The sequence below is a fragment of the Somniosus microcephalus genome, unplaced genomic scaffold (genome assembly GCF_052327205.1).
Source record: "Somniosus microcephalus isolate GS21.2 unplaced genomic scaffold, FLI_Smic_1.0 unresolved_chr2, whole genome shotgun sequence".
Classification (NCBI taxonomy): domain Eukaryota; kingdom Metazoa; phylum Chordata; class Chondrichthyes; order Squaliformes; family Somniosidae; genus Somniosus; species Somniosus microcephalus.
In genome coordinates this window covers 92036831-92059927 of record NW_028225180.1, presented here as the reverse complement: position 1 = coordinate 92059927, position 23097 = coordinate 92036831, and the positions used below count along the sequence as shown (strand labels likewise).

The following is a 23097-nucleotide window of genomic DNA, read 5'->3' as shown; positions in this document are numbered from 1 at the left end:
GGCGGGGGCGAGGAGGGCGGGGCGAGGAGGGCGGGGGCGAGGAGGGCGGGGGCGAGGAGGGCGGGGGGCGAGGAGGCGGGCGGGGGGCGAGGAGGGCGGGGGGCGAGGAGGGCGGGGGCGAGGAGGGCGGGGGGCGAGGAGGGCGGGGGGCGAGGAGGGCGGGGGGCGAGGAGGGCGGGGGCGAGGAGGGCGGGGGGCGAGGAGGGCGGGGGCGAGGAGGGCGGGGGGCGAGGAGGGCGGGGGCGAGGAGGGCGGGGGGCGAGGAGGGCGGGGGCGAGGAGGGCGGGGGCGAGGAGGGCGGGGGCGAGGAGGGCGGGGGCGAGGAGGGCGGGGGGCGAGGAGGGCGGGGGCGAGGAGGGCGGGGGCGAGGAGGGCGGGGGCGAGGAGGGCGGGGGGCGAGGAGGGCGGGGCGGAGGGCGGGGCGAGGAGGGCGGGGGCGAGGAGGGCGGGGGCGAGGAGGGCGGGGGCGAGGAGGGCGGGGGCGAGGAGGGCGGGGGGCGAGGAGGGCGGGGGCGAGGAGGGCGGGGGCGAGGAGGGCGGGGGCGAGGAGGGCGGGGGCGAGGAGGGCGGGGGCGAGGAGGGCGGGGGCGAGGAGGGCGGGGGCGAGGAGGGCGGGGGCGAGGAGGGCGGGGGGCGAGGAGGGCGGGGGCGAGGAGGGCGGGGGGCGAGGAGGGCGGGGGCGAGGAGGGCGGGGGCGAGGAGGGCGGGGGGCGAGGAGGGCGGGGGCGAGGAGGGCGGGGGGCGAGGAGGGCGGGGGGCGAGGAGGGCGGGGGCGAGGAGGGCGGGGGGCGAGGAGGGCGGGGGCGAGGAGGGCGGGGGCGAGGAGGGCGGGGGCGAGGAGGGCGGGGGCGAGGAGGGCGGGGGCGGGCGAGGAGGGCGGGGGCGAGGAGGGCGGGGGCGAGGAGGGCGGGGGCGAGGAGGGCGGGGGCGAGGAGGGCGGGGGCGAGGAGGGCGGGGGCGAGGAGGGCGGGGGCGAGGAGGGCGGGGGCGAGGAGGGCGGGGGCGAGGAGGGCGGGGGCGAGGAGGGCGGGGGCGAGGAGGGCGGGGGCGAGGAGGGCGGGGGCGAGGAGGGCGGGGGGCGAGGAGGGCGGGGGCGAGGAGGGCGGGGGCGAGGAGGGCGGGGGCGAGGAGGGCGGGGGCGAGGAGGGCGGGGGGCGAGGAGGGCGGGGGCGAGGAGGGCGGGGGCGAGGAGGGCGGGGGCGAGGAGGGCGGGGGCGAGGAGGGCGGGGGCGAGGAGGGCGGGGGCGAGGAGGGCGGGGGCGAGGAGGGCGGGGGCGAGGAGGGCGGGGGGCGAGGAGGGCGGGGGGCGAGGAGGGCGGGGGCGAGGAGGGCGGGGGCGAGGAGGGCGGGGGCGAGGAGGGCGGGGGCGAGGAGGGCGGGGGCGAGGAGGGCGGGGGGCGAGGAGGGCGGGGGCGAGGAGGGCGGGGGCGAGGAGGGCGGGGGCGAGGAGGGCGGGGGCGAGGAGGGCGGGGGCGAGGAGGGCGGGGGCGAGGAGGGCGGGGGCGAGGAGGCGGGGGCGAGGAGGGCGGGGGCGAGGAGGGCGGGGGCGAGGAGGGCGGGGGCGAGGAGGGCGGGGGCGAGGAGGGCGGGGGCGAGGAGGGCGGGGGCGAGGAGGGCGGGGGGCGAGGAGGGCGGGGGCGAGGAGGGCGGGGGGCGAGGAGGGCGGGGGCGAGGAGGGCGGGGGCGAGGAGGGCGGGGGCGAGGAGGGCGGGGGCGAGGAGGGCGGGGGCGAGGAGGGCGGGGGCGAGGAGGGCGGGCGGGGGCGAGCGAGGGGGCGGGGGCGAGGAGGGCGGGGGCGAGGAGGGCGGGGGCGAGGAGGGCGGGGGCGAGGAGGGCGGGGGCGAGGAGGGCGGGGGCGAGGAGGGCGGGGGCGAGGAGGGCGGGGGCGAGGAGGGCGGGGGCGAGGAGGGCGGGGGCGAGGAGGGCGGGGGGCGAGGAGGGCGGGGGGCGAGGAGGGCGGGGGCGAGGAGGGCGGGGGGCGAGGAGGGCGGGGGCGAGGAGGGCGGGGGCGAGGAGGGCGGGGGCGAGGAGGGCGGGGGCGAGGAGGGCGGGGGCGAGGAGGGCGGGGGGCGAGGAGGGCGGGGGCGAGGAGGGCGGGGGCGAGGAGGGCGGGGGCGAGGAGGGCGGGGGCGAGGAGGGCGGGGGCGAGGAGGGCGGGGGCGAGGAGGGCGGGGGCGAGGAGGGCGGGGGCGAGGAGGGCGGGGGCGAGGAGGCGGGCGAGGGGGCGAGGAGGGCGGGGGGCGAGGAGGGCGGGGGCGAGGAGGGCGGGGGCGAGGAGGGCGGGGGCGAGGAGGGCGGGGGCGAGGAGGGCGGGGGCGAGGAGGGCGGGGGCGAGGAGGGCGGGGGCGAGGAGGGCGGGGGCGAGGAGGGCGGGGGCGAGGAGGGCGGGGGCGAGGAGGGCGGGGGCGAGGAGGGCGGGGGCGAGGAGGGCGGGGGCGAGGAGGGCGGGGGCGAGGAGGGCGGGGGCGAGGAGGGCGGGGGCGAGAGGAGGGCGGGGGCGAGGAGGGCGGGGGCGAGGAGGGCGGGGGCGAGGAGGGCGGGGGCGAGGAGGGCGGGGGCGAGGAGGGCGGGGGCGAGGAGGGCGGGGGCGAGGAGGGCGGGGGCGAGGAGGGCGGGGGCGAGGAGGGCGGGGGCGAGGAGGGCGGGGCGAGGAGGGCGGGGCGAGGAGGGCGGGGGCGAGGAGGGCGGGGGCGAGGAGGGCGGGGGGCGAGGAGGGCGGGGGCGAGGAGGGCGGGGGCGAGGAGGGCGGGGGCGAGGAGGGCGGGGGCGAGGAGGGCGGGGGCGAGGAGGGCGGGGGCGAGGAGGCGGGCGAGGAGGCGGGGGCGAGGAGGGCGGGGGCGAGGAGGGCGGGGGGCGAGGAGGGCGGGGGCGAGGAGGGCGGGGGCGAGGAGGGCGGGGGGCGAGGAGGGCGGGGGCGAGGAGGGCGGGGGCGAGGAGGGCGGGGGCGAGGAGGGCGGGGGCGAGGAGGGCGGGGGGCGAGGAGGGCGGGGGCGAGGAGGGCGGGGGCGAGGAGGGCGGGGGCGAGGAGGGCGGGGGCGAGGAGGGCGGGGGCGAGGAGGGCGGGGGAGAGGAGGGCGGGGGAGAGGTGGGGTGGGTGGGAGAGAAAGAAATGGTCACCTCGGCGGCAACAGCACATTCTGAAAATGTACGCATCTGCCAACATTTTTGCAACAGATGGGCAGGTCGTGATTACGACAAATTATTTTTTTACTGCTGAGAATGAGGTGTTAGTTCTAAAATAAATAATTTCTTCACCAGAGGTTGTCGTTCCGATGGATTAAACTCCCCCACGCCCCCCACCAGTGAAACTCAAGCCTCTTGTACAATGGCGCTTGATTCGACTGATGAGCAATTGGTTGGGGCAGTGAGTGGACAGACAGGGTAGGTCCCAGCTTCGGTCCTTGATCCGTGCAGAGATAGGTGGGGGGGCGGGGGGGAGGTAGAACGGGACGGGACGGAGGTGGGGGGGGGGGGGGAGATGTCTCATATCTCAGCCCGATAAGCGCCCAGTCGCCCCTGCACCTTTACGGATGTCGTGACGGCCTCAGTCAAATAGCGTCTCCCCAACCCGGTCAAAGAATGGGCTCCATGAGCAAGGTAGCGGAGTGCCACTGGCCAGAGCCTGTGGAACAGACACGGGCTCTCACACACACTTATCCAGTAAACATCTTATATCTGCGTGCTCTTCCTGTTTACAAAACCTTACTCCCTCTGCTCAATGTTTTTGTGTCAACTTTTTCCCCGTGATAAATTGCGATGCCCATGTTTAGAATGGGAACTGCCCGGGTTCATGTCACAGGTCGTTGCGTCTCCCAGCTCCTCAGCCCGTGCTGCAGAGATTAAAATCCCAATGGCTGCATAAAAGTAAGGATGGAATGTACCGCCTTAAAGTGGGGCTGAATTCTATCTGGCTCTCTGACCTCGCAGCGCCAGAAGACCACAATTAGTCTGACTCCCCTTGGGCACATCCACACGTACTGACAGAAACGTCACGCTCCAATTCAACGGCAGAGGGCTTTTAATAAATGAACATCGCGCTACCGCTCGGAACTTCATGAGCATGTTGCAATCCCACACAACTAGGAACACACTCCCCAAAGGCGGGGACAAAAGGGACTGGGCGCTCTTTGAAAGCAGAGGCAGGAAGCAAAGTAAATGAGCCAGGTCCTGATGTGGGAACAGCAATATTTCTTAGGGCAGCCTGAGCAAGGAGCTGTTCAGCAATGGGTTGTCAATCCAGGGCAGGATCAACAAGATTGGAGCTGAATTCCCAGCGCCACTCAAAGCTCACTGAATTCTCGTGCACTCGATAATGATTGTAAACCACTTCCAGACAGGCTCGAGCTGGCACATCTTCATATCACCCCGTCAAGCTCTCACTGTGTGCTTCCTGCTAACTCCAGTCTCGCTGCCTTTATTTCAAGCCTTTATAGTGTGATACTGCAGCCAGGGACACGAGTCACTTCCGTCCCTCGATTCCAGTCCGCAGGATGACTGCCCAGCTGTGGCCCCTCCATGGCTCACAGTCTCTGCACAGGAATCTAATACTGTCTGGCCTAAAATAGAACAGTCCTATTTGACCCAGGGCTTTGCGCACTTGTTTGCTCCGTTCCACTGTTTCAAGGACCCTATAAGGAAGCAACTGCACTCCGTGCAACCCTGCAAACACGGACAACACACAAACCCTGCCGTGCCAGGCCAACCCCGTGAACACAACCAAGTTTTACAAAACTCAATAGCGAATAAATGGGTAGACAGGGGGTGAATTACAAATCTTCAAACTAGACGAGAGGTCAAAATAACATCAAATGAGCACAAGTTTCCAGTGAAACGAGCAATCATCGGACTCCCAACAACGATTACACAGACCTCAAATTATTCACACACACACGCCTGCGGCTATCACGCCCCAGTAGCCATTCTACACACAAGCCTAGAAAGCAAGTGCTGACGGGCTATTCGACCGTGCAGGGCATCACAGACCTCCCTCACCCCCGCACGTTCAGGCCAAAGGCAAATCAGGTGGGAAAAAAAGGCCTGGTTGATGATGTTCCCCTCCCCGTCCAAGTGTAGGATCACCCCCCAAACCCCACCCTGGCCTGGAGGCTCCCCGGTCTACAAGCCTCGGTTCTACACCGGGTGGTGCATCTATCCACCGAGTCATCACGAGGAGCTCAGAATAAAACGGCGCAGATTAACCCGTGAGTACTCAATGTCTCTTGGAATGTGCACATTTGTTAACTGCCAAAAATGATTTTACTTTCATCCGCGGGTGGAGAGAGTGGAGCGAGGGTGGGGAGTGAGGGAGATGGGGAGATTTGAGGGGGGAGGAGGCCGGGACTTGGGGTGGGGGTGGGAACGGAGGGAGCACGGCACTCTCAGTGCTGGCTGCAGTATCAGCTTGAACAGTGCTCCTGTTGCCAAGGTCCAGTCCCACGCTATCACAGTCTCAGAGCTAGATTCACTGGCTCACCACCTGCTCAGTGCTTGAAGGAAAGCCGGGGGGGGGGGGGGTAAAAGGGGGGAAAGACTGGCGCTGGTGGGGGCGGGGAAAGAAGCACGATGCTGAGGGGGGGGGGGCGGGAGCACACCGCGCGAGTACTCCCATGGTCGAATGGCCCAGTCAAGGCTCAGACACGGACAGCAGCCGCTGGGGGCAAGGTGCCTGGATCGCAGCCAGAAGGGGAGACCACGGCAAGGAAAGACGTATTAAAAGCAAAATCCCTCTCTGATGAAAACACCTCGTCAACACCAAGTCTTGCAGAGGCTTGTTACCTTGCTGCCAAACTTGGCAAGTGCCTCCCAAAGGTGGGTGTCAATGACGACAAGGCCACCGTGCACTGAATGGAGAGAAAGGGCTTTAAAACACGGCCAACAGCTTGAAGCACCAAAGGTGCCCTGGGCCCTACCTTCATCCCAGTCGTCGGTCTCGCTCACGCCCCTGGTGGACTTTAAGACGAGGGCTAATTACACAAGAGTACAGTAACTGTTTACTGCTGGGTGGAACAACATGGAATCTCTGGGCAGTTAAGAGCGGCCCCACCCCGGTGAGGCAGCGGAACCGCACAGGTAGGAACTGCAACACTGGCCGGCCGCAAAAGGTGCGTCCCCTTCCTTGAAGCTCTTCCCGCAGGATTTCACGTCGACGTTTAGCGTCCACAGATGCAGAAAGCACACAAGGCCCGCAAAACCAACATTAAAGTTTCATTTCACCGCCCGGGAGGGGATCGGGTTACCGGCAGCTCAACAAGAGTTTCTGCACACGAGCAGAAGGCGGGGCGCTGGCTTCGGTTTCAGCCTCTGCCACGGGGACGGGGCGGAAGGATTGCCATTTCTCACGGTATCGCAAAGGCTGGCGACTGAAGCTCGGCACCGTGACAACACGAGAGCTTGCAGCGAGATTGGGAGTGGCGTTAGGCTTCAGGGACAGCGAATAGCGTGTGCTGTAACGTCACCCAGGTTGTAAAGATAGTCAGGAAGTGCCAAAAATCAAACATAGACCTGTGAGTGTGCTCAAACTCGGTGTGGGGGGGGGGGGGTGGGGGCGGGGAGAACAGGTGGTACCGCTTCCATTAACTCATTCACTGCCACCTAGCCACACTTTTAGAAGAGGAATACTTATAGATTACACCGCAGGTAACGTCAAATCTACTGAGAACCTTTTTATATCTCAGCCGGGATTTCAGCACACAATCCAGGCCGACACTCCCAGTGTCAGTACTGAGGGAGCGCCGCACTGTCGGAGGGGCAGTACTGAGGGAGCGCCGCACTGTCGGAGGGGCAGTACTGAGGGAGCGCCGCACTGTCGGAGGGACAGTACTGAGGGAGCGCCGCACTGTCGGAGGGGCAGTACTGAGGGAGCGCCGCACTGTCGGAGGGACAGTACTGAGGGAGCGCCGCACTGTCGGAGGGACAGTACTGAGGGAGCGCCGCACTGTCGGAGGGGCGGTACTGAGGGAGCGCCGCCCTGTCGGAGGGGCGGTACTGAGGGAGTGCCGCACTGTCGGAGGGCGGTACTGAGGGAGCGCCGCACTGTCGGAGGGGAAGCACTGAGGGAGCGCCGCACTGTCGGAGGGGCGGTACTGAGGGAGCGCCGCACTGTCGGAGGGGCGGTACTGAGGGAGCGCCGCACTGTCGGAGGGGCGGTACTGAGGGAGCGCCGCACTGTCGGAGGGGCAGTACTGAGGGGGCGTCGCACTGTCGGAGGGCCAGCACTGAGGGAGCGCCGCACTGTCGGAGGGCCAGTACTGAGGGAGCGGCACACTGTCGGAGGGACAGTACTGAGGGAGCGCCGCACTGTCGCAGGTGCCTTCTTTGAGATGAGATGTTCAGGTGGATGTTAAATATACCGTGGTACCAATCGAAGACCAGGAAGTTCCTTGTGTCCTTGTAGAATCATAGAATGATTCAGCACAGAAGGAGGCGATTCAGCTCATTGTGTCTGTGGCCAGCTCTTTATAAGAGGCCGCAATCAGTCCCACGCTCCTGCTCTTGCCCCATAGACCGGCAATGTTTTGTTCCCTTCAAGTATTTACCCAATTCTCTTTTGAATCTGCTGTGAGCGGGAGAGGGGGGGAAGGGAGGGAGCGGGGAGAGAGAGAGGGAGGGAGCGGGGAGAGAGAGAGGGAGGGAGCGGGGAGAGAGAGAGGGAGGGAGCGGGGAGAGAGAGAGGGAGGGAGCGGGGAGAGAGAGAGGGAGGGAGCGGGGAGAGAGAGAGGGAGGGAGCGGGGAGAGAGAGAGGGAGGGAGCGGGGAGAGAGAGAGGGAGGGAGCGGGGAGAGAGAGAGGGAGGGAGCGGGGAGAGAGAGAGGGAGGGAGCGGGGAGAGAGAGAGGGAGGGAGCGGGGAGAGAGAGAGGGAGGGAGCGGGGAGAGAGAGAGGGAGGGAGCGGGGAGAGAGAGAGGGAGGGAGCGGGGAGAGAGAGAGGGAGGGAGCGGGGAGAGAGAGAGGGAGGGAGCGGGGAGAGAGAGAGGGAGGGAGCGGGGAGAGAGAGAGGGAGGGAGCGGGGAGAGAGAGAGGGAGGGAGCGGGGAGAGAGAGAGGGAGGGAGCGGGGAGAGAGAGAGGGAGGGAGCGGGGAGAGAGAGAGGGAGGGAGCGGGGAGAGAGAGAGGGAGGGAGCGGGGAGAGAGAGAGGGAGGGAGCGGGGAGAGAGAGAGGGAGGGAGCGGGGAGAGAGAGAGGGAGGGAGCGGGGAGAGAGGGAGGGAGCGGGGAGAGAGAGAGGGAGGGAGCGGGGAGAGAGAGAGGGAGGGAGCGGGGAGAGAGAGAGGGAGGGAGCGGGGAGAGAGAGAGGGAGGGAGCGGGGAGAGAGAGAGGGAGGGAGCGGGGAGAGAGAGAGGGAGGGAGCGGGGAGAGAGAGAGGGAGGGAGCGGGGAGAGAGAGAGGGAGGGAGCGGGGAGAGAGAGAGGGAGGGAGCGGGGAGAGAGAGAGGGAGGGAGCGGGGAGAGAGAGAGGGAGGGAGCGGGGAGAGAGAGAGGGAGGGAGCGGGGAGAGAGAGAGGGAGGGAGCGGGGAGAGAGAGAGGGAGGGAGCGGGGAGAGAGAGAGGGAGGGAGCGGGGGGGGAGGGAGGGAGGGAGGGAGGGAGCGGGGAGAGAGAGGGGAGAGAGGGAGGGAGCGGGGAGAGAGAGAGGGAGAGAGGGAGGGAGCGGGGAGAGAGAGGGAGGGAGCGGGGAGAGAGAGGGAGGGAGCGGGGAGAGAGAGAGGGAGGGAGCGGGGAGAGAGAGAGGGAGGGAGCGGGGAGAGAGAGAGGGAGGGAGCGGGGAGAGAGAGAGGGAGGGAGCGGGGAGAGAGAGAGGGAGGGGAGCGGGGGGGGAGGGAGGGAGGGAGGGAGGGAGGGAGCGGGGAGAGAGAGGGAGGGAGCGGGGAGAGAGAGGGAGGGAGCGGGGAGAGAGAGGGAGGGAGCGGGGAGAGAGAGGGAGGGAGCGGGGAGAGAGAGGGAGGGAGCGGGGAGAGAGAGGGAGGGAGCGGGGAGAGAGAGGGAGGGAGCGGGGAGAGAGGGGAGAGGGAGGGAGGAGCAGGGAGAGGGGAGGGAGGGAGGGCGGGAGGGAGGGAGCAGGAAACCAATGAATGGATTAGCGTGTCGCATATTCCAGTATTGATCCCTGTAGATTTAACCAGGGACGTTGATGATAACAGGTCACTAATGCTCCTGTTTGTGCGCTGTGGAGACCTTCCGGCAACACACCCCACTAAACACACATTTTATCAGCTGCCAAGCAGATTATTTCTGTGCCTTTGGCTGAACAAACAATCGGGTTTTACAGAGAGTTTAAGCTCAGTGCCGTGCCACTGGGCTGCGAATGCTAGCTGTGGACACTCAGCCCCGGGACTGCCTACTTTAAGTGGCGATCGGGAGGTCCAGCTAGTCAATTCAATTCAATTCAAATCGCTTTATTGGCATGATAAGGTACATCTTATGTTGCCAAAGCATCAAAATACATTTATGGTTGAACACATAAACGCAGTTCTATTCATACAGTGTATAAACAGGTATATCCGAGTGTATAAATATACATTCGCATTGTTTATATATACTCTTTTCTTAGTCCCTCCCCTACACTTCAGCTGCACAGCGGTTTGTATCGCCCCAGAGTGGCCGGTGACTGGCGCGCTATTTGACTGAGTGGGCATCACTGCCGTCGCATGCCGCCCACACCTTGCCGCAGCGGCGACTGTCGCGGGAAGTGATTGGGATGTGGGAACCAATCCTTTCCATCCCTAACTCTCAGGTGCCGAGGGCAACGCGCCACAAACGTTGGCGGTGTGTGCGTGTCTGTCTGTGGCGCCCAGCTGGTTATATGAATACGATGAGCATCAAGAGCCCCCTTTCTCTCAGTCGCTGAAAAGTGAACCCCGATTTTGACCAGAGCATCAAGTAAACACTGTGTGAAAAACTACAAGAGGAAGTTTTGTAATTTAAGACTTCCGTACAAAAAAAAGAACTGTGCAGAGGGGAACTGTTCCAATGGTCACACACACAAAAACATAGTGCCTTTCACCACCTCAGTCACTGTTGTAATGTAGGAAACGTGGCAGCCCATTTGCGCACAGCAAGATCCCACCAACAGCAATGAGATAATGAGCAGATCATGTGTTTCTGCTGGGTTTGGTTCAGGGAAGAATGTTGGTTAGGACACCGGGGAGGACTCCCCAGCTCTTTAACATCAATGGCAGGCAGAGGGGGCTTCAGTTCAACGTCCGACCTGAAGGACAGAAGCTCCAACCAGGTAGCACTCCCTCAGCACTGCACAAAGTGTGTCAGACTGTGCTGGAGTGGGGCTCGAACCCACAACCGCCCGACCCAGAGGTGAGAGCGCGACTAAACGAGCCGAGCTGACGCTGATCTTCAACCCGTGACCAGAGTTTGAAGAGACAGAAGTCTCCAATGTCCAGAGAATGAAGCTGATCCCGCAACCAGCTCCCAACACAGGAGCCTTGTGGAGCCGACAGCACGCCGCAGTAACCGTGTCTGATCTAAGGTCAGTGGCCAGGAAGAGCCAATCTTACACTGGCACCATCACTGGCTGCGACAGGCACCCGCAGCAAGCTGCAACACGCTAACCTAAAATCAGCTTTGCAGAACCGTGCGGAGAGCTTGGCACAGAACGGAACTGCACTCTGATCTCCCTCAAGATTAGAAAGGAAGAAAGACTGGAATTTATATAGCGCCTTTCACGACCATCAGACGTCTTAAAAGCGTTTTACAGCCAATGAAGTACTTTTGGAGTGTCGTCACTGTTGTAATGTGGGAAACACGGCAGCCAATTTGCACACAGCAAGCTCCCACAGGCAGCAATGTGATAATGACCAGATCACGTTTTGTTATGTTGATTGAGGGATAAATATTTGCCCCAGGGCACCGGGGAGAACTCCCCTGCTCTTCTTCCAATAGCGGCCATGGAAACTTTTACGTCCACCTGAGAGGGCAGACAGGGCCTCGGTTTAACATCTCATCCGAAAGACGGCACCTCAGACAGTGCGGCGCTCCCTCAGTACTGCACCTCCCACAGTGCAGTGCTCCCTCAGTACTGCACCTCCCACAGTGCAGTGCTCCCTCAGTACTGCCCCTCCCACAGTGCGGCGCACCCTCAGTACCGCCCCTCCGACAGTGCAGCGCTCCCTCAGTACTGCCCCTCCCACAGTGCAGTGCTCCCTCAGTACTGCCCCTCCGACAGTGCGGTGCTCCCTCAGAACTGACCCTCCGACAGTGCAGCGCTCCCTCAGTACTGCCCCTCCCACAGTGCAGTGCTCCCTCAGTACTGACCCTCCGACAGTGCGGCGCTCCCTCACTACCGCCCCTCCGACAGTGCGGCGCTCCCTCAGTACTGACCCTCCGACAGTGCGGCGCTCCCTCAGTACCGCCCCTCCGACAGTGCGGCGCTCCCTCAGTACCGCCCCTCCGACAGTGCGGCACTCCCTCAGTACTGCCCCTCCGACAGTGCGGCGCTCCCTCAGTACTGCCCCTCCCACAGTGCAGTGCTCCCTCAGTACTGACCCTCCGACAGTGCGGCGCTCCCTCAGTACTGCCCCTCCCACAGTGCAGTGCTCCCTCAGTACTGACCCTCCGACAGTGCGGCGCTCCCTCAGTACCGCCTCTCCGACAGTGCGGTGCTCCCTCAGTACCGCCCCTCCGACAGTGCGGTGCTCCCTCAGTACTGCGCTCCCTCAGTACTGACCCTCCGACAGTGCAGTGCTCCCTCAGTACCGCCCCTCCGACAGTGCGGCGCTCCCTCAGTACGGCCCCTCCGACAGTGCGGCGCTCCCTCAGTACGGCCCCTCCGACAGTGCGGCGCTCCCTCAGTGCTGACCCTCCGACAGTGCAGCGCACCCTCAGTACGGCCCCTCCGACAGTGCGGCGCTCCCTCAGTGCTGACCCTCCGACAGTGCAGCGCACCCTCAGTACTGCCCCTCCGACAGTGCGGCGCTCCCTCAGTGCTGACCCTCCGACAGTGCAGCGCTCCCTCAGTACTGCCCCTCCGACAGTGCAGCGCTCCCTCAGTACTGCCCCTCCGACAGTGCGGCACTCCCTCAGTACTGCCCCTCCGACAGTGCAGCGCTCCCTCAGTACTGCCCCTCCGACAGTGCGGCACTCCCTCAGTACTGCCCCTCCGACAGTGCAGCGCTCCCTCAGTACTGCCCCTCCGACAGTGCGGCACTCCCTCAGTACTGCCCCTCCGACAGTGCGGCGCTCCCTCAGCAATGCACTGGAGCGTCAGCCTAGATTTTGTGCTCAAGTCTCTGGAGTGAGACTTGAACCCACAACCTTCTGACTCAAGAGGCGAGTGTGCTACCCACCGAGCCACAGCTGACACAGTTAGAGGGACGGCTGGCCTGAAGTGGAGAGTTGATGCAGTTGGAGATATATGGGCGAAGTTGGGGTTCACGCACGTTACTCCGGCAACTCTGGAGCTTAACTCTGCTGACAGCGGGTGACAGGAGAGCAAACGGAACCCATACTCCAGGCCGGGCCCTGCCAGCTCACCGTAACGGCTGCGCAGTTCACCCATACCATGAGAGACATGAAGAGAAATCACAACCACAATGGGCCGTGCTGCGAGTTCCCAATCTCAGGCACGCTGTCAGCTTGAGCACCTCGTGGGAAAGGCAAGACGTGGCGGGAAGGTAGGAGAGAGACAGACGGGATTACGGGGAGGATTCCTCCTCTCGGTACCATGTCCAGTGACCCTGCCATAACCTGCGGATGTCAGTCAAGGAAAGAATCAAGCTACTTTGTGATGCCCTTCACAGTCAAATAGTTTGGAGGTCTCAGGAGGCTACCAACATCCATGGAATACAGCAGCTGGGAGCGAGAGAGAGAGAGAGAAAAAAGGGGAAGAAAATTGGACGATGGGAACACAAAAAAGCGTCTGAAGTTTAAATTTGCATTACGACAGTAAACAACCAACAATCAGAACTCAGCGTCTCCATCACAATACAAATCCGTCAGCTTGACTGCTCCATTCCAGGGTACATCCCAAAATAACCTGCAGCAACAGCCACTTCCCTGCGATCACCGACGCACCTGTACCTTCAAAGCTGGCCGATTCTGCAAAGCTCTGTCAAGGGGCAGCGGGACACGAAAGCCCACAGCAGGACCTCCCATGGTGACCGGGCAGCTCACAGATACCGAATCATAGCAGCAGCAACACCCCCCGCACTGCATCCCCACACTGAGCCCAATGTGTGAATGGGAACTCTCCGAGCAGCCGCTAGCTTGGGAGGAGGTCAGGAGAGGTGGTTACATGGCAAGGGGGGGGGGGGGGGGGGAGAAGGGGGCCAACAAGCCTCTTACACGGGGGGAATGTCCCACTCCTGATAAATATACCATGACCCCCACTACTGGACACTGGCCAAGGGTAGGGTTGGTCTAGTCCGTGACGCCCTCCACAATAGGATACCCAACTCCCAACACCAAAGCTCGCCTAATGGCCATGTGGGTGACTGCCGGCCAGGACCCCTCGGAGGAAGGGCAGCGCTTTTAGGAGAGGAGGGGACAATGCAGGAGAGAGGGGAAAAACACAGAACAGCTGGTAAGCTTAGAGTAAACACAATTCATGCCTGGCTAAACCTCTCCCCTCAAACAACACAACAGAGAACAGTGCAGAACTGGGCTCCAAAGGTCACATCCGCTCCTTACACACAGAGGGAGGAAGCACCCCACCCCCCCCCCCGCCCCTTACACCATCACGTTAACAGTGGGTATTAAGGTCATGAACGCAGCCTTTCCAGTGTTCCTGGCCCATCTCCCCCGCTAGGTTCCACAGGGGCAGTCAGACCCCAGTGTCGTCCTGGAGTGTGGAACTCGCTACCATCGGTTGCGGCAAATAGTTTAGACGCTTTCAAAAGGAAACTAGACAAGTCCATGAGAGAAAAGGGAACAGGAAGATAGGCTGAAACGATGTCGATGGAATGGGAGGCGACTGGGGCGGAGTACAAACACCAGCACAGGCTGGCTGGGCCGAATGGCCTGTTTCTGTGCTGTATATTTTATGTAATTCAGGTGAAGTAGGGTCCGAGGACAGAGGCTAATCGGACCAGGCGTGCAGCAGTAGAGGCCGAGGAGCAGACACACACACACAAACCTGAGGCGCTATTGCACCACCAATGGCAGGAGAGTGCAATTACAGCGTGACGTTTACATAGGCAGTTTGCATTAGAATGGAAGTGCACAAACATCGGTGTGATTTGTATATAGATAGTGACCAGCTTCAGAGTCAGAGCGTTCCGCTTACTCTGGTAAACTGGTCCGGTCTAGCATCGGTAACCTCCCTCCGAGGGGAGGGTTAACCGAGGCATCTAATCAGCACATCATTTGTCACATAACCCAAGACCAGCCCTCTCCGAACGTCCAGGCAATTCAGGACGAGCCCGTGAATAAGAAATGTAATCACAAATACAACCGAGCGACCAGGGCTAAAGGTGGCCCCACCGGCCACAGAGTACGGACATCCCAACCATATACTGGTGAAAACACTCTACACTGATATTCAACTCTTTAGAAAGCAGGTGGAGCGATTTTTCACACTCACACACAAGGTTGCTAATGGTTACTGGGTTTCAGTCAGTGTATAAACGGCCCGCAGAAATATCACTGATACACAGCTTTCATCTCTTCCACACACAACAGCAGCTCCCTCACATCCTGGGGTTGAGGGAAGGAGTTTGGACCTCCCTCCTGGGTATGACTGAGCGCATCATTTAAGAAACAAGCTCAAATTCTGCTTTACTTTTTGGAGCTGGTCCCAGCCGAGCCCAGGGCCCCTGGTCAGCCTCAGCCCCTCTCAGGGGCTTTCGGCGGGCTGGAATGTCACACGGAACTGAAGCTCAGCATCAGCGAAGGTGGGGGCAGGGCGGGGCAGGACGACAGCCCTCCTCCACCGTTAACCAGCCCTCCTCCACACACTCCCGTGCAGATCGCCACAGCTTCCCATGTACATGGGGATTGGAAGTCTGCGCCTGCGAGAGGACAGGATCCCCCATTATAGGGAGTATACAGTGACTGGGGTGGGGGGGATGAGAGAGAGAGAGAGTCGGGCCTAAATGTTTGCACGGATGCTAATTTTTTCAGCCAAGTGATCACAGAATCCCAGAAACCCCACAGTGCAGATAGAGGCCATTTCGGCCCATCGAGCCTGCACCAACACATATCCCACCCGATCCCCGTAACCCCTACATCAACACATATCCCACCCTATCCCCGTAACCCCACATATTTAATCCCCCCAACACTAAGGGTCAATTTATCATGGCCAATCAACCTAACCCGCACATCTTTGGACTGTGGGAGGAAACCGGAGGAAACCCACGCAAACACGGGGAGAATGTGCAAACTCCACACAGACAGTCGCCCGAGGCCGGATTCGAACCCGGGTCCCTGGCGCTGTGAGGCAACAGTGCTAACCACTGTGCCACCGTGTGCAATCGGATAACTTTGCCCCCTCAAAGACTTGCGTTTCGACAGCACCTTTCACCCCCTCAGGACGTCTCAAAGCGTTTACAGCCAATGAAGTACCTTACGTTTAGTCACTGCTGTAATGTAGGAAAGGCGGCAGCCAATTTGCCCACAGCAAGCTCCCACAAACAGCAATGTGGTAATGACCGGATAATCTGCTTTAGCGATGTTGGTTGAGGGATAAATATCGTAGGGACATCAGGGAGAACTCCCCTGCTCTTCTTCGAAATAGTGGGGCCTTGAACCCACAACCTTCTAAACTCAGAGGCGAGAGTGATACCCGCTGAGCCACGGCTGACCCCCTATTGGGTGGAGACATACAGGGGAAAGAAATCGACCTCGTCCACAGCTGGCACCAGGAGCCAAACACTAGACAACAGATCTAATGCCCGCCATCACATTCCTTATAGAGGCTGCTCTGCCTTCTAACCCCCTCACCCCCCCGAAGAGACCTACGCCTGGGGTGCAGCTTGGCAGGCACTATAGCCGTCCTCTAGTACAGGAAACTTTGGTTTATCCGGAGGTTAACTGTCCGGAATGCTCGAGCCACCGGCAAAAATCAGGAGCCGTTTCGTTAGGTTTTTTTTCTTTTCGTTGCTTTTTTTTCCACCAGTCAGGCTCTGCAAGGTCTCGCTGAAGCTGTTGCTAAGCTACAGAGACGCTTGCAAGGTACGGCCGACTGTTTAGAAGCTGTTGCTAAGCAACAGGGTTTGTTGCTAGATATGGAGCTCAAAATCTCCGTATGTTTCAACATTAGCGCTGGTTTGTCCGGCAGTTTTGATGGGACGGCAACAGCTCGGTCCCGTCGGTGCCGGATAGCACAAAGTTTCCTGTACCTTGCCCAACTGACCATCCTTCTAGACAGCGAAGAGCGGACAGACTATTCGACCAGAGGTTGCAGCGCGGCCGAGCCCAACTCCTGTACCCACTGACATTCACACGCTCTCATTTTCCACCGGGTGTCGCTGGATGGCAATCAGGAGCGGGAACCCTGGGCAAGATCTCAACTCTCCCGAAACCGGGGCACTGAGGCAAACTGTCCTGCCCTTTCCCATTGGCTAAGATCAACTAGCTCAGAATGGAACCTGGGACTCTTCCTGCTCTGTACACCAGACTGCCCACTTACCAGCCGAGCCATCAGGGGCGCTGTGCTTTTAGATCTGGTCAGCATTTAGAAAAGCAGACACAATTCTCGCGGCAGCAGTCACGAATCCAGCAACGGATGAGAATGATCTAATTTGCCATCAATTAAAGGCAGTAATGGCCTGGTTATCGAGACAGCTGCTGCAGGCAGCACACCGAGTGGGTCACAGCTCCAACGTAGTCAGCTCATGTTCCGCAGACAATGCTGCGATAACAGACCACGCGCACAGATGTATTTTTAGTCTTTTATAAAGTCTGATGCGTGCATCAGCTGGAGAAAAAAATAAAAAATCTTTGAAGGAGCCAGGAAGAGTAGAGGAGCGCCTGGGTAAAGCGAGAGTTAGGACTGCTGTGCCTTGTATATAGACAGCACCCCCACCAGACCCCGGGAACCTGGTTGGTAAAGACACTGTGTTATACGGGCCAGGGGGTCGCAGGAGTGATTCACAGACTATGCATAGGAACAGGAGGAGGCCATTTAGCCTCTCGAGCCTGTTCCGCCATTCAGTGAGATCATTGCACGATCTGTGACCTAACTCCATAGAGCCGCCTTTGGCCCACATCCCTTAATACCTTTGGTTAACAGAAAGCTATCAATCTCCAATATAAAATTAATTGATCTCGCATCAACTGCCGTTTGCGGAAGGGAGTTCCAAACTTCTACCACCCTTTGTGTCGAAGTGTTTCCTACCTTCACTCCTGAAAGGTCTGGCTCTCATTTTTAAGACTATGCCCTCTAGTCCTAGACTCCCCCCTCTAGTCCTAGACTCCCCAACCAGCGGAAATAGTTTCTCTCTACCCACCCCCTTATCAGTTCCCCTTAATATCTAAAACTTCGATCAAATCACCACTCAACCTTCTGAATTTCAGGGATACGACGTTAGCTTGTGCAATCTCTGCTCGTACACGGAGTTTGCTGATAGAGTCATAGAGTCATAGAGTCATACAGCACAGAAAGAGGCCCTCCGGCCCATCGTGTCCGCGCCGTCCATCCATCCCTGTCCAATCTAATCCCATTTTCCAGCATTTGGTCCATAGCCTTGTAGGCTATGGCGTTTCAAGTGCTCATCTAAATGCTTCTTGAATGTTGTGAGGGTTCCTGCCTCTACCACCCTTTCAGGCAGTGAGTTCCAGATTCCAACCACCCTCTGGGTGAAAAAGTTCCTCCTCAAATCCCCTCTAAACCTCCTGCCCCTTACCTTGAATCTATGCCCCCTTGTTATTGACCCCTCTACTAAGGGGAAAAGTTCCTCTTTATCTACCCTATCTATGCCCATCATCATTTTGTACACCTCAATCAGGTCCCCCATCACTGATCTCAGGAGGCAAAGGGAAAAACTGCTAATCAAAGTCCGAAAGACAAGAAAACAAACAATAATCAGAAAGTTGGGAAGCTGGGAGCAAGTTTTCACCAAAACAGTAATCGGTTCGAGGAATGAGCCACTGAAGGGAGCTCCCTTTCGGAGAGAGCGGAGCTTGAGAGGAGAGTTGGAAGGGGAAAGAAATTGCAGGAGAAAGGGGAGCATGCCGTCCTCAGGGAGGCGAGTGGTCTGGGTCCGTTGTGAAGGTGGAATGATGAGGTACAGCATACAGTAAGTAGTCCGTGCTCCTGCCCACGCTCAGCTGGTGAACTTTATTTATTTACCACAGAGCAAGAGTTGGGAGATTTCAGAAACTCGCTCTACAGAGACACCAGGTGGTCATGGCCTGCAACTGCACCGTGACGGCTGAGAGTGAAATTGAATGGGAAATGTTGACATAGCAGATACTATGGGAAATGCGAGCACAAAAGCCTACTAATACACGAGGGAGAAAGGAATAGAAGGGTGTGTTGATAGGGTGGGAGGAGGCTCGTGTGGAGCATAATGGCCTGCTCCTGTGCTCCACATTCTATGTAATAGTGTGACAAACTTTGGACAGCAGGAAGTAAGGTTTATTGCTCCTTAATGGCCTTTCCCTGCTACTATAAGTTCTTCTATTCACACAATGCCCGGATATTCAAAATATCTGATGCCATTTCAACGGTGAAGAAATCAATTTGAGATCTTTAGCTTGTCGTACAGCAGCTCATTAAACGATTCCACGAGACTGAACGGGTTCCCAATGGGGCATGCTGCTCATTTCGAAGAGGTGGGGGGGGGGGGGGGGCTGGGGTTGTCAATCACTGGTGCGCCTGTCAATGTCACTCTGCCCAGGGCAAGATGCCCTCTCCTTATACACCACCTTATCAGGTTGAAACGTCTCCAAATCGCTTCACACAATGAGTTGTGTTTGGTTATGCAGGTAAACACGACAGCTATTCTGTGCCAGACAACATCCTACAAACAAGCTGGTCATTTACATTAAAGAGCCAGTGCAGCTTATATTTAAACTCCAACTATATTTAAAGGACCAACAGACCCAGGACCACTTAGACTGCAGGGAAGCTGCATCCCTCGATTGTGTCCCAGCACATCAACGGTAATGTAGGAATCGCCAGACACAAAAGGACCACGGTCTATCTAGTTCGCCCGCTACCATCCTGGTAGTGGCATGATATGATAACGGAGTTGTTGACCATTCACAGCGATCAATCTCGATCAGTGAGTCTACAACAGACCCAGCCACGAGGCGAGGAAAACCCCCAGTGCTGGAGAGCTTTGGGAACCAGAGGTCCAAAGTCACCTGTTCCTCCCGAGCACGCTGCACTCCCCACACGTCATGGCTCAGATTGCTCAGATACCGGAGCCCAAAATATTATTTTCCTGAAAAAAATCCATTTAATTTGCATGTGAATGAATCAATAGTAACCGCTCCCACCGTCTCCCTAGGGAGCCTGTTCCACAGATTGACCACTCGCTCACTGAGACATTGTTCCCGCAGATTCGTTTCAAACTTTCCTCCCCTTCAGGCGCAGGCCGGGCCCTCTGGATCTACTGTTCTGGACAAGGGGAGACAGCTGGTCACGGTCAACATGATCCAGTCCCTTTAGAATCCTAAAGATAGCAATCATATCACCTCTCGCCTTCGCCTCTGCAGTGATAAGACGTCCAATTCACACAACCACTCCTCACAATCCAACGCTTAATCATTCTGGTGGCTCACAGACTGGTTCAGTTGCATCTCAAAGTGCTTCTTTGTGGCTCTAATGTGGAGATAAGTGCTCAGGTCGCCAGGTATAGTCAGAACAGCCCGGTGTGATTAATCCAGAGGTGGTGGAGACATCGCGTGTGGGTAGGACTAAGAGCCAAAGCATCCGAAAGGAACGTGCCCTGGCTCCTGCACTGCCTATCCCATTATCACTTTATGGCACAGCGGGCTTCGGTTTTTTGTGCCCCCTCCCCTACTCTGAAGATCTCGATTCCCACTGGGGTCTGGCTCATCTGCCAGCAGCCCCGCTATCCACCCCCCCGCCCCAAAAGGCCGAGCCTGGACGCTGACTTCGACCATCAGCAGCTGGGGGTGGGGGGGCGGTGACCAGGAGCGGCAAACCCGGCAGACTCGTCCATTCCCTGAAGCAGTGGCTGAGCCAGCAGTACGGGTCATACTGCCACCTAGCTGGTTCAGCACAGGTGGAAGGAGGGATCTCCCTGATCGGTGTCACTCCACTCCGCACTGAGCGGTGAATTCACAAAGCGAGCGTTTGGGTTTTAGAAGCAGAGAGCTGGCAGCATGGACGCTGGTGGGACCCACAACGCAAAATGAACAACGCTGCCAGGAGTCACCTTTGCCCCAATACACGTCGAATCTCTAGAAATACACAGCATGGATTGGTTTCACAGTTGTTAAAAGCAGAGAAACATGCTGGGGGGAGACCATCACCATGTGCCTGCATGCTGGTGTGTGTTTGGCGTGTTGCTGCATGCACAGCCCTGTTTACTTTTTCTCCTTGCTCCGTGAGAAGCCACACAAACACTTCCCAATGAAACTGCCCGAAGGGCAAACGCGAGGCTCCCTCGCTACCCACGCTCTTTACCTTCCCGTTTGTAAAACTGCACCGCAGCAGAACATCAAGTAGCTCCAAACGCAGGCCAGCGGCCCACAGGGGTTCAAGCCCCTCTGCAGGAGCCCAGCACATAATCTGGACCCACACAGACACTGCCCCGACATTAAACCGAGGCCGCCCCCCCCCCCCCGGGGTTCAGGTGGATGTTAAAGATCCCCACGGCACTACTGGAGATGGGAGTTCTCCTGGTATCCAGGCCAAAATTAGAATCAGAGAAATTTACGGCACATTCGGCCCATCGTGTCCGTGCCGGCCGACAAAGAGCTCTCCAGCCTAATCCCACTTCCCAGCTCTTGGTCCGTAGCCCTGTAGGTTACGGCACCTCAAGGGCATATCCAAGTACTGTTTAAATGTGATGAGGGTCTCTGCCTCGACCACCCTCTCAGGCAGTGAGTTCCAGACCCCCACCACCCTCTGGGTGAAAAACGTTCTCCTCAACTCCCCTCTAAACCTCCGACCAATTACTTTAAATCCATGGCCCCTGATTATTGACCTCTCTGCGAAGGGAAATAGGTCACAGAATCATAGGTCCTTCCTATCCACTCTATCTGGGCCCCTCAATTTTTATACACCTCAATTAAATCTCCCCTCTGCCGCCTCTGTTCCAAAGAACACAACCCCAGCCTCTCCAATCTTACCTCCTAGCTAAAGTTCCCCAGTCCCGGCAACACCCTGGTAAATCTCCTCTGCACCCTCTCTAGGGCAATCACATCTTTCCTGGAATGTGACCAGAACTGCAGGCAGTACTCTAGCTGCGGCCTAACTAGTGTTTTATACAGTCCCCTCTCAACCATCAGCAAAAAGAAACAGATTAACTGGTCATTTACCTCATGTATTGTCTGCAGAATCTTGCTGTGTATTTTGAAGTAATTCATTGTGCGTCCAGCTTAGAGACATTTGCCACACGGAACTGCGCTGTGTGAATGTGACTCTCTCTCTTGCAAAGGCATACGTCACCCTGCAATCACTGCACACCTACACACATCTTGTGAAATGTTTCAAAACTCGGGCGAGATCGTGGCCAGATGTCGCCCACATTTGCTGTTGCAACTAAATGCACGCTAATGGGAGGGATGCAGGTAGCAGGCTGCGTCAAGAGCAGCACGGGATCCCCTGCACGGGTCCAGTCAGGTGCGTGATGCTGATCGGGGCGAGAGAATGGAGTCGACTGACTGTTTTCAGCACTGGGGAAAGGTTATTTAGTGTCCAGTCTCCCAGCATCACGGCCGCACTCAATTACTAACGGCTGGCTGCCCCCACAAGGTGGCTCCCCCCCTCCCTCCCCGTGTGACTCAGACAGGGCCGAGACCACAGCTATTCACAATATATATTAATGATCTAGACAAGGGAACTAGATGTAATATCGCCAAGTTTGCAGACGACAAAGCTGGGTGGGCGCGTGTGCTGTGAGGAAGATGCAGAGAAACTCCAATATGATTTGGACAGGTTGGGTGATTGGGCAGATGCAGTATAATGTGGATAAATGCGAGGTTATCCACTTTGGTGGCAAAAACAGGAAGACAGATTATCTGAATGGCAATAGATTGGGAGAAGGGGAAGTGCAACGAGACCTGGGTGTCCTTGTGTACCAGTCGCTGAAGGTAAGCATGCAGGTGCAGCAGGCAAATGGTATGTTGGCCTTCGTAGAGAGAGGGTTTGAGTACAGGAACAAGGATGTCTTGCTGCAGTTGTACAGGGCCTTGGTGAGACCACACCTGGAGTATTGTGTGCAGTTTTGGTCGCCTTATCTGAGGAAGGATGTTCTTGCCATGGAGGGAGTGCAGCGAAGATTCACCAGACTGATGCCTGGGATGGCAGGAATGACGTATGAGGAGAGATTGGGTCGATTGGGCTTATACTCGCTGGAGTTTAGAAGAATGAGAGGGGACCTCATTGAAACTTATAAAATTCTAACAGGACTGGACAGGCTAGATGCAGGAAGGATGTTCCCGGTGGCGGGGGAGTCCAGAACCAGGGGTCACAGTCTAAGGATGAGGGGTAAGCCATTTAGGAGAGAGATGAGGAGGAATTTCTTCACCCGAGAATGGTGAACCTGTGGAATTCTCTACCACACAAGGCAGTGGAGGCCAATTCATTAAATGTATTCAAGAAGGAGTTGGATATATTTCTTAAGGCTAAAGGGATCAAGGGATATGGGGAGAAGGCAGGGACCGGGTACTGAATTTGGATGATCAGCCATGATCGCATTGAATGGCGGAGCAGGCTCGAGGGGCCGAATGGCGGACTCCTGCTCCTATCTTCTATGTTTCTATGTTTCTAAAATAAGAATCCCATGCAGGAGAACCAGCCTCACGGTGCTGTTCGACTCCTTCTCGAGCACCTGGGTAAGGCAGACAAGGCTGTAATGAGTGTCCATCTCTAACTGCACTGAGGTGGTGCCGGGCCTCTGCACGGATTGTGTTTTACAACTTCAGGGGGCACTGACAGTTGACCACTTGGTGTGGGACTGGAGTCACGTGTAGGCCTGGCCAGGTCGAGGTGGCTGAAGGACACTTGGTGTG

At 59.0% G+C, this 23097-nt stretch overlaps 1 protein-coding gene across 1 annotated transcript in view; it reads right to left on the bottom strand.

Moving 5' to 3' along the window:
- LOC147093030 (serine/threonine-protein kinase MARK1-like) overlaps window positions 1–16776 on the bottom strand; it is a 22816-nt gene extending 6040 nt beyond the window's left edge. The window contains exon 1 of the mRNA XM_085975720.1: window positions 16574–16776. Within this exon, the coding sequence (XP_085831846.1) occupies window positions 16574–16618 (45 nt within the window). The 5' untranslated portion in view covers window positions 16619–16776. The remainder of the gene's footprint in view (window positions 1–16573) is intronic.
- Between the last annotated feature and the right edge of the window lie 6321 nt (window positions 16777–23097).